At 38.3% G+C, this 11,995-nt stretch overlaps 1 protein-coding gene across 2 annotated transcripts in view; it reads left to right on the forward strand.

Moving 5' to 3' along the window:
• LOC122881791 (mannosyl-oligosaccharide 1,2-alpha-mannosidase IA) overlaps positions 1–11,995 on the forward strand; it is a 188,893-nt gene that overhangs the window by 165,401 nt on the left and 11,497 nt on the right. Inside the window, exons 6-9 of one of the 2 annotated variants that reach the window (XM_044208409.1) lie at positions 3,844–3,967; positions 4,202–4,295; positions 6,011–6,126; positions 11,642–11,861. In XM_044208409.1, coding sequence (XP_044064344.1) covers positions 3,844–3,967; positions 4,202–4,295; positions 6,011–6,126; positions 11,642–11,861 — 554 coding nt within the window. Of the gene's footprint in view, positions 1–3,840; positions 3,968–4,201; positions 4,296–6,010; positions 6,127–11,641; positions 11,862–11,995 lie in introns of both variants that reach the window. The other variant, XM_044208408.1, reaches the window with a different exon arrangement.

Here is an 11,995-nt window from a genome sequence, read left to right on the forward strand (position 1 = left end):
CCACGGTCACGCAACACAACTTCAAGCCATTTTCATTTTCAGAGCAATTTCACAATGAATTTCAAGTTCTGAGTGTGTTTGGGTTCAACCCTTTTTAAGCAGGAGTGGGGATAACAAATGTGCCTCTTGTTTTTTGATTTAACAATTTTATAGTGAGACTGAAATAACAGTTCAATAACAGTCAGTCAAATTATTATCGCTAGCCTACATACACACAGCGTGACTTTACCTCTGTTTTGCCTTATCAACACACAGTGCAATGCCTGAATGCCAGGGGGAAAAAGTTTTCTTATTATGATGATGATTCAGTTTCATGAAGTGTCCTGTGAGACTAGATCTAAAATATTATACTTTATTTATTTTTGGAAGTTATTTATTCTAACTGTCAAACTCCTTTTATGTCTGTTTTTAAGATTTTGGTAAGTATCCTCCTCTTCCTAATCTTACCTTATAAAATACTTCTTGGCACCTCTGTCATCCACCTGCTACCAATTAACCCACCAGCCAAGCTGGACAGCTGCTGGCAGATTTAATTACCTTACTCTACAGTTAATTTCTGCTACATCACCAACATGGGTCTGTGGTACAGATGGACAGGAGGAGCCAGGCTGCCCATAGTGTGGTCATGTGGGGTGTACTATGTACACACACACACGTCACTTAGAAGAGAACATATGCAACGTGTAACAGAATATAAACCGGCAGCCAGCACTCTGCACTTCTGCTGCATAGCCTGCAGCTCTGAGTATATGGGAAGTATTTTCTAATATGCTATAAGTGAATTACTGTATTGCATTTCTTGGTGTTATGACTCCTTTCCTGTATGTTTAGTGTTGTGTTATTGTGACCTGCCAAACGTCACACCAGATCTCTACATGTTATTCTTTTTTTTTTAATTGCTGAAACAATTACTTGATTATGTGATTAATAGATCATTAGTAGTAATCATACAAATTCTTCTATCAAAAATGCCAAACAATCTCTAGTTCCTGCATCTCAATTTCAAGGATTTCCTGGTTTCATTTGTCGTATTGTAAACTGAATATCTTATGGTTTTGGACTGTTGGTTAGACAAAACAAGCCATTTAAAAATGAAATCAAAAGATTTATCGAGAAAATAATCAGCTGCTTAATCGATAATGAAAATATTTGTTACTAGTCATGTTGTTTTGGGAGCGAATGCCACTTTTCACATCCAGCTTCATTTGTTTTACACTCTACCAGGACCGTGGGAGATACCTTTTCAATGTGCTGGAGTAAATAAACAGTTTATACTGTGGCAACATTTATGTTGTATATGTAATATCATACACAGTCCCTTACAAATAAAAAAAATAAAATCAATGTAATGTTAACGTTTCCTATTATCCTTCAAAATGCAGAATATGGTTTAATTAAAAACCTAAATGAAACAGATATAGATTTTAGCAACATTCATCTGGGAATTATGATTTTTAATAACATATATTGAGAGGTCGCACAGTTTTATTGATGTGTGTGTGTGTTCCTAGTCAACATCAAAGATGAGAATTATTTTACCTCCTTTGTTAAAATGCACAAAAATGCCAATTTCCCCAACACATTATGCATGACGTGATATTGATCTTTGCTTTTTTCATCACTTTCTCAACCTGATTATATTTCTGATGGCTGTGGAAGAGTGTGAGGCTGTGTTTGTTAAAGGGGTGAAAAGATTAATGGACGAGTGCCAATGTTGTTGCTTACCAGGCAGGCCCCACCCCATCCCCTCCCTCTCTCGAAACACAAACACACCACCCCGCACCTCCGCCTTGATTTTTAGATTGATTTTTCGTAAAGGAGGAATCAGATGTGACTCGAGCCAGAGCTACTAACGATGTAGCCCTCAAACTTTTAATGGATGCATTCATCAGACTGGCAAACTCTTTGATTCCTCTCTGCCCTCACACACCAGCCCCCTCCCACAATTTTCTCTCCATCTTCTTCCCTTCTTCAATCGAATTCAGTTCAATTCATTACCGGATGTCTGATCTTCTCTAGTATCTATTAGAGGATATGTAAAGTCTTTTTAATAGTAAATTCTGCTTCAAGTACTCATAGGCCTGCATTCAAGCACCGTCACTGAAACCACACATTTACTGAGAATGTGCAGAGTGATATTACCAACACTGCCTTGAGGAAATACCGGTGTCATGTGTTTCTGACCTTAATGTTTTTGATAGTTTCTAGGTAACTAACTAGGTCATTACACAGTGAAAAACACATAATTTGGCTGCATTGGTGAGTTTCAAGTTGAGGTTAATGAAACTTTACACAAACATCAATCACAACAGGCAACAATAAATGTACTTAATGGTAAATGATGGTAAAGGTTATGTCAGACAGAAATCTTATTAGCCTAACATATTGTAATGAATGTTTATGGTATGCCAGATAACGACAACTGCCAAGTTAACTTTATATATTTTAACTAATCAGATCAAAACATCTGTACACTTTGCTCCATTGCAAACATCCAATTTATTATCTATGCTTTCACCCAGTATTTCACCCAGAGACACAACTTAGAAGTGTAAAAAAAAAATAGGCTACAAACACAAATGTGAAGCTGCTGGGGGTTTTTTTGCGTCCAGCACCTTGTTATGTGGTAGTTTTGGAAAGTTTAACTCCCAGGAATATAACAAGATTTATATATAATTAACTCAAAAACCCCGACAATATGTGGTAGTTTCTTTTTCTTAGGTCAGTGTCACAAGATGTTAGTTGTCTATTGTTGTAGTTTACAAAATCTGCTGATTTGTCTATAATATCTTGTTATCACCTTGACATGTTATCAGTATTTGATTGGTTGTTGCATGAACTTGGCTGCAGAAAGTTAAAGCTGTTTGAGCAGCGTTTGATAGTGCTGCAACTGAAGATTATTTTCATCATCAATTTAACTGCTTATTATTTTCCTGATTAATTTATTAATTGTTGGTTCTGTGAAATAGTGAAAAATGCCCATCACAATTTCCCACAGCCCAAGGCCAAGGTGATGTATTCAGCTGCTTGTATTGTCCAACCAACAGTCCAAAACTTACTATTTACTATCACATAACAAAAAGAAAAGAACCAAATCTTCACATTTTAGAAGCTGGAACCAGTGAATGTTTGGCATTTCTGCTTCGATTCTAATCGATCATCGAAAATGTTGCAGATTAATTTTCTGTCAAATGATTCTTGATTAATTGACTAATCGTTTCAGCTCTGGTGTTGCTTCATAGTTAAGGAAGAGTGAGTTTAGGATGATACATGGTCCAACTCTGAAAACCACAAATGACAATAGCTAAATGTTCAAATATATCAACTTATCATATTTTGGATGGAAGATATCGTACAGATCTCTGGAGACATACAGTAGATGGTTATTGATTTCCATATGAAAAGAGAATAAAAAGTAAGACCCAAGTCTTATACGTTGTGAGTCTGGGTCCAGAAGGCCAAGAAGTCTACCAGGAACACACAGTTGGTTAGTTTCTATGATTTAGTTCAGCGTAATACTAACAGAGAATCACTTCTAAGTAGAAGAACTTAAAGAACTATTGCACTGGTTGGCTGGAGTTTATAATTAATACTGCTGCTGATACAGAAGGATCATATGAAGATGGAATTGCCTGTAAAACATTTAACTCACTAGAACCTAGTTCTTTACCTTCCCGATTTGTCTCCAGTCCCTAAATGCAATACTCTGCCACCTTTTGTAATTTTAATTTTTTTTAATTACACTGTATATACAGTAATCTTATAAAAGTGTGTACCTGTAGATGCCTGGGTATAACAGCTATGATACTTAGTCTACTTGTTTGGATGTTGTCTCTGTTGCAGTGGCACCAGTTGGAGCTGGGGATGGGCTTCAGCCGGGAGCAGCATCCTGGCTGAGTTCGGGACCCTTCACCTCGAATTTGTCCATCTGACGGAGCTCTCCAACAATCCCATCTACACAGAGAAGGTGTGATATATAGATCCCATTTCCAGTTCTATGTTGCAGGAACAATTTACTGCTATTTTACATAAGTTTTGAAAATGTGTGGGATTTATCATGACCATGGATTTCTGATTAAGCTCCATTTCTCTGCAAGATGCTTTCCAGCCTTGAAGCGATTTTACAGTACAAGCTGATTGTGTGAAACCATGGCTGTGCAGTATCCTGATAATATTCTTTTGTACCCTGGGGTCTTGGCAGGTGATGAACATCAGAAAACTACTGAACAAGATTGAAAAACCCCACGGCCTGTACCCCAACTTCCTCAGTCCAGTCAGCGGCAACTGGGTCCAACGTAAGTACTGTGTTATTCTGGTTAGACAGCATGAAATCATTGTATGATTATGGGTAAATTTGGATTATAGAGAAACGTGTTGAACAGTATTATTTGCAGTGAAGGACAAGGTCAATGGCTTTCTTACATTATGAGAAAAAACATAAGGTTTACATGTGACCTTGGTACACATCCATCTCTGAGCTCCCCTGGGAAAGTCATTCTTGTTCCCTAAGTAGTGTGATATTTGTGTTTTCCCCAGTGTGGGTCAAGATTACAAGAGTTCATTGAATGTCATTTCACATTTTTACCTTCCCCATTTCTGACTCTCTTCTTCTGCTTTCACACCACTGACAGACCTTCAGTCACCTCACGTGTCAGTGCTCATTTAACTGCTTGTCGGCATCATCCACCCATCCGTCTATTTCCTTTCATTTTTAATATCAGGCTCACAGCAATGGCTATATGACTCCCATTGCTCTGGGTTATTAAAATGATAATGAATTCAATTACTTCAGGAAATTGGATCTTTCTGATTTACCTGAAAGGAGGTGAAAAAAGTCACGGGATAAAACGACGCTGGGACTAAAAAGGTGGTAATCTTGATGATTACAGAGGCTCATTGTTGTGGGTGAGCATGTAGAGAAGCAAAACTGTATATATTTATCTCCACAAAGGAAAAATAAGTCTTGGCTTCACAGCTCTCCCTCATCTGTCTGTGTCACGGACAAACACGGCAGCACTGTGATAACCTTGCGGGGGAGTCAGCAAAGGTGTGCGTACATGCAATGAGCATGAGTGGATAGATTTAGACTCATGCACGCCTCCACTGCAATATCATATTCATCTTCATGCATCTGAATGTGGACTTAGAGCGGGCAGGCGGAACATCAACAGCCACTTGTTTCAGTTTTCACTCACAAGCTTGAAGTGTGTTACATAATTTAGGTTAGAAATTTTAAATAAACTATTTTCTACCATCAGTGAGCAGAGAGTGTGTGTGGGTTCACAGTACATGATCATGCACACCACGAATTACCCAGAAAAAAATTTAGACAATATAGTAACAATGCAGTTGAATATTTTGGATGTTCTACCACAGAAAGACACAAAAACTTTTGTAACACTGTGATTCCAGCAAACCAGAAATGAGTTAGTCAGATACAGTGGCCTGTAAGACTTGATTTGTGAATGGAATAACAGGGTTTCTGCAGTGTTGACCAAGTTGAATTTTTTTAAAGACCTTTTTTTTTAATACCACATGGAAAGCAATTTAATACCTGTTTCACAATCATACCAGCTAAAGTATGAAAGTAATATGGAAAACCAGAAGGGACAATATGGTCTAAAATTATTTACTACTATTTTTTTCAGTACTTCACAGCAGTCTATAACAATAATATACTTAATTAGATTAATGCCACCTCGACAGATTTTGTTCATTCAAGTTTTTGCTAAAATCAACCCTTGTCCATTATGAGACAATGAACTTCCTAGCTACTGTAGCGAGCAGTAGTGACAGTATTTGCTATAGGTCTGATGGTGCTGACTGAAACTCTGATAAATCAGATACAAAACTATTTTATAACCAACATTATAGCCTAGGGCAGGCAATAAAATATATTTGATTATTTTTAAGACTTTTCAAGACCTGCAGATACCCTGAATTAAGATTTGTGCGTGACCCTGCTGAATATTTTCATACAACCCTGTTCCCCTCCTATTCCCCTTCTTAGATCATGTTTCCATTGGTGGCCTCGGGGATAGTTTCTACGAGTATCTGATCAAATCATTTCTGATGTCAGATAAGACGGACGACGACGCAAAGAAGATGTACTACGGCGCACTGGAGGTATGGAAATTTTAATCTTACATTTCACACAGAGCGATGGGTCCACTCAGGCATAGCTTTTTTAGATAAAATAATAATAATTACAGTAATTTGCATAAGCCTTTGATCAGACAAAGTATACAAAGTGCTTTACACTCAAGACAAATAAAAGACAAACAAACAGTGTTTCATAAAACAGCGAGAGGACAGCAATTACATCGCTTAAAGTTTTAGGGGATAGTGGCAGAAGGCTGAGTGAAGGATACAACATTTTTTGGAATTTTGGAATACATTGTTGGCTTTATTCATTTGTTAAAGTGATTGCTTTCTGTCATTCAGACATAAGTGTCAGTTATGTAAATGTTCCTTGTGGCTTTATTCAGAAATGGTGGCACTGAGAGGGAGCGTTGAGTTAAAAAAAAAAAAGAACAGGGAAGAATAGCAGAGCATTCTCTGTTCTTACACAGGCTGCATAAGAGATGGATTTTTAAAACGTATTTTGCAGTTCAAGCCTTAATGACTATTGTGAGTGTGATCGATGAGGGTCGCCCCCTTTTCTCACAGTAAATTCTCTAATAAAATGTCTCATCAATTTCATCATTTGATGTAATTAGAGAGCGCAGAGTAACATGATGTTAAATTGGGGCTTGCTCACACTGTATATAAAGCAGCATGTGTGTAAATATTTCAACATCACTGAAATGCTGTCAAAACACATTAAGACTACATGCAGCCTATATTATATATTATAAAACTCACCTTTTAAACTACATTTAATCCAGTTTTAGAATCTTAGTCGTTTCAGCTGCACCACAATCATCCTCACACAGAAATATTCACATAATCTCTACCATGACAAATGATTGTTTATTGATCAGTGTCTTATGTGTCTTCATACAGATTTGTTTTATTTAAACAGTGATAGAGTAATTTATGGTTGTACTTAGGGTTGTTGGTCTACATTTGACCAGCATGATTCTGCAGGAGAACCCATCCACATTCCTACAACATGTCTGCAACAAAGTTCCGCGTGGGTTTAGTTCACAAAGCATTCTCATTATTTTCTCCCTTTTAACACAGAGGCCATGTTTCTGCTTTAAAGTCAGCCAGTTCTATATCCAAACATCTATCCGTGCCGCACTCTGATAGCCTGATGTTAAAGAGTAGGCTAGCCGCCCCGTCTCCTCAGTCCTAATTGTTTCAAGCATGCTTCCTGGTCCCACGGGACATTTTAATGTCATGATATGTTGAAAGCATGTCAAGAATTAGGCTACATCATATGTCCTTTGTTAAAGTATTCTCTTATGATTTCAATCTCCTATTCCATCCTTTCAAACTCAGTTTATGATTTGTGCAAGGACACGGCTGAGAGTAGTAAGCTAGGCTAGGCTACACAAACAGCAAATGACACTGAACTGTCGCCAGGGACTTGGGTTCTGTCCAATCACAAGAAGTGTTGTCCCTCCTTTTCCGTAATCTGAAATGTTGTGTTTTGACCCTCAGGGCCACCATACTTTTGCCCCATATCGGGGGGAGGGGGCATGCCTTTAATCTCCCGCCGCTGTGGACTTTACGTTAATCTGGCAGCATTCAATTCTGATTTTTGCCATGTTGGATGTTTTATAGAAATGTCCAACCTGGTAACATTGTTGTCATGACTTCGAAGTAAAAGTGACTCAGGCGCTTATTTGGACATTAGATTGATATAATTGTTAATTTCCATTGAATATACAGTACGTAATATGGTAGAAAAGGTACGAATGAGGGACTACACCGTCTTATTTTGAAGTACGTAATATGGTGCCTGTCTGAAAGTGGCTATACTGTACTTAAAAATAATGGAGTGATAATGTGAAGCATGTCACTCAAAACCAGGGCTTTTTATGTATAGATTTCTATCTATTTAAATTCAGTGGATCATATTCAGAAGCCGGTGTAGAGCTGTAATGAATGCTTTTATTCACAGCACCATATCATGATTATATACAGTAGGAGTATTTCTGTGACAGATGTTCTCAGTAGAATGGTCATAGGGGAAAGGAAGGAAGATAATATCGAAAAGGAAAGATTCCTGGTACTGTGTAATGTGGTTAGATAGCAACTGACTTTTGTATGTACAGTGGTGTGAAAAAGTGTTTGCCCCCTTCCTAATTTCTTATTGTTTTGCATGTTTGTCACACTTAAATGTTCAGATCATCAAACTAATTTAAATATTAGTCAAAGATAACACAAGTAAACACAAAATGCAGTTTTTAAATGAAGGTTGTTATTATTAGGGGAAAACAAAATCCAAACCTACATGGCCCTGTGTGAAATAGTGATTGCCCCCCCTGTTAAAACATTACTTAACTGTGGTTTATCACACCTGAGTTCAATTTCTCTAGCCACACACAGGTCTGATTACTGCCACACCTGTTCTCAATCAAGAAATCACTTAAATAGGACCTGCCTGACAAAGTGAAGTAGACCAAAAGATCTTCGAAAGCTAGACATCATGCCGAGATCCAAAGAAATTCAGGAACAAATAAGAAAGATAGTAATTGAGATCTATCAGTCTAGAAAAGGTTATAAAGCCATTTCCAAAGCTTTGGGACTCCAGCGAACCACAGTGAAAGCCATTATCCACAACTGGCGAAAACATGGAACAGTGGTGAACCTTCCCAGGAGTGGCTGGCCGACCAAAATTACCCCAAGAGCACAGCAACGACTCATCCAAGAGGTCACAAAAGACCCCACAACAACATCCAAAGAACTGCAGGCCTCACTTGCCTCAGTTAAGGTCAGTGTTCATGACCACCATAAGAGAGAGACTGGGCAAAAATGGCGTGCATGGCAGAGTTCCAAGACAAAAACCACTGCTGAGCAAAAAGAACATTGTCTCATTTTTGCCAGAAAACTTCTTGATGATCCCCAAGACTTTTGTGAAAATACTCTGTGTACTTGACGAGACAAAAGCTGAACTTTTTGGAAGGTGTGTGTCCCATTACATCTGGTGTAAAAGTAACACCGCATTTCAGAAAAAGAACATCATACCAACAGTAAAATATGGTGGTGGTAGTGTGATGGTGTGGGGCTGTTTTGCTGCTTCAGGACCGGAAGACCTGCTGTGATAAATGGAACCATGAATTCTGCTGTCTACCAAAAACTCCTGAAGGAGAATGTCCGTGACCTCAAGCTGAAGCGAACTTACTTACACACCAGTAAGTCCACCTCCGAATGGCTGAAGAACAAAATAAAGCCTTTGGAGTGGCCTAGTCCTGACCTGAATCCTATTGAGATGCTGTGGCATGACCTTAAAAAGGCTGTTCATGCTCGAAAACCCTCCAATGTGGCTGAATTACAACAATTCTGCAAAGATAAGTGGGCCAAAATTCCTCCACAGCGCTGTAAAAGACTCATTGCAATTTATTGCAAACGCTTAATTGCAGTTGTTGCTGCTAAGTTGCCCAGCCAATTATTAGGTTTAGGGGGCAATCACTATTTCACACAGGGCCATGTAGGTTTGGATTTTGTGTTTACTTGTGTTATCTTTGACTAATATTTAAATTTGTTTGATGATCTGAAATATAAGAAATCAGGAAGGGGAACACTTTTTCACTTTTTAAAATACAAGCACTGTATACACATGCATAACAATACATCTGAAGCTGTCTGTTTTCCTCTTTAATGGAGATAATGTCAGAGTAAAGCACATTCCATCTGGCTACAATTACAGTATCCCAGACAATAACTTAAGATTGCCATTGCAATTCCTCAGTTCTCATCAGAGGGTCAAGCCAGAGGCGTAACTACTAATTACAGACTCTCCTTCTCCCCTGTGACTTGGTATTTAAATGGCCAAAGATCCCCACGCTATCCAGTTAAGTTATATACTGTATGTTTATACAGAGGGGTGAAGGCTCATTATCTTTGGCATTCAAAAATACGTAGATTACTAATCAAGACAGGGTTGAATGAGAGAAAATTTTCCAATTATACCATGCCATGATTACAGCTAACAGCAGCTAAATTTCTTCTGGGAACATGGTATTTATAAGCATTCATATTTATACACATTTCTTTTTGTTCTCAGTTACAGCATTGGTAGGAGGGAATTATTACATGAAGGGAAAAAAGTACTTACTGCAGTACTGGTTGTCTTTGTCACTAAATAATTTGGAATTAAAATAACCCACTTCACAAATCAAATGTTCTTAACATATAAATGTGAAAGAGGATGTCTTAATTTCCTCATCTTTTCAAGCTTATCCTGAAAGAGCTGTTAAAAAATTAATGAATGATTGGACCTGAGATTCAAGAGGGAGTTTCCACTTTTAATTATCAGCACTTTGTGGAGTGTTGCTGCTGAATATCACAAACCTGTATTCAAATGCAAAATGAGCAGCGAGCCCGACAATGGGTGAAAGATGTCCTTCAACTGTTCTTGTCTTATAACACATAAAGCACTGACAGGAAACACAACTGCAAAGAGGCTGAAATGCACAAAAGCTAAATCTGCAGATTTCTCTGAAAAAGAAAGTTGAGATTTCTTTCTTTTAAAAAGTCTTTCTTTGATAAATAAATCTCCCTTTCCCTGCCTCCTAACTGTCTTTTGATCATTTATTAAAGGATTTGTACTGGACGTCTTTTTCACAGGGTATCAGATAGAATCCCTCAGAGATTTGCCTTCCTGCTACAATACATACATAATTTAACAGATGAACACAGACATTTAGAGTGTAGCAGCCATGTTGGACTGTATAAAAATTGTCCATATAGACAGGCCTTTATATAAAACAAGGTGTATACTGTAGATACCCCTATTGGGAATTTGGGAAGTTCTATCTTTGGCAGTTCAACCTCCCAATTCTTCAATTGAACAAAACTAATTTGTGTAGTGTTAACCAAGTGTAGATTGTCTGTTTGGATACAGTTGTGATATGTAACGTTAATACATAGTGATATATTAATGATGCTAAACAATTACACTGATTAAAAAGATATACGGTAAGTGCTATAATGAAAAGAGACCAACACCACAAATGTTGTCGTTGTGACACAACCTCTTCATTGCTCATTTCATCAACTGGTTTGACATCTGAGTTGGAGATTGTATTTAAGCATAAAGCGAACGAGGGCATCAAAACATATCTGCAAGTGGTGGCCTTAACAGAGAAGAGAGACAACTATCCTTTCAGATGATAGATATGGACACTTCTCAGAGAAATTACCTCAAACACAAAAGTGAAATACAAAACCATCTCTTTGAGTGGTGGTATTTACTGGTGATAAATCTTTTCTCTCTCCTTTCCCTTTTAATATGTTTGGGTACATCAAGCCTTGGGCAGGTTTGTAAACATACATGCACAACTTTGCTGCTGCAGTTTGAACCTTCAAGTAGAGAATGTAAAGCTGTTAACAGTAGTCACAGTAACAAAACCATTGGTGAAATATAGAGGTTCTTAATCAACCAATTATGTGGCACACGTCATGTCAATAATTAATGGGCAGTACATATATCAGGTTTAAATATTCCTGACTCTGTGTGTTGCTGCAGGCGATTGAAGCTAACCTGGTACAGAAGTCACCTGGTGGTCTCACCTACATGGCCGAGTGGAGGGGAGGGATCCTGGATCACAAGATGGGCCACCTGGCCTGCTTCTCTGGGGGTATGATCGGCATCGGAGCTGATGATGGTGCGCCGGAGAAGAGGCAACACTACCTGGACCTGGCTGCTGAGATCACACACACATGCCACGAGAGCTACACTCGCTCAGGTGAGTGGAAATGTCACGGGTGAAGAGTGAGCAGAGACTCTTGCTTTGAGAGGCTCCACAATAAGTCAGTTCAGGAGGCTCGATGTGCAGGTGGAGGGCAGCGGATGAGTGACTGCTCCTGCTAATTTTGTTTT

This window comes from Siniperca chuatsi, linkage group LG9, assembly GCF_020085105.1.
Source record: "Siniperca chuatsi isolate FFG_IHB_CAS linkage group LG9, ASM2008510v1, whole genome shotgun sequence".
Taxonomy (NCBI): domain Eukaryota; kingdom Metazoa; phylum Chordata; class Actinopteri; order Centrarchiformes; family Sinipercidae; genus Siniperca; species Siniperca chuatsi.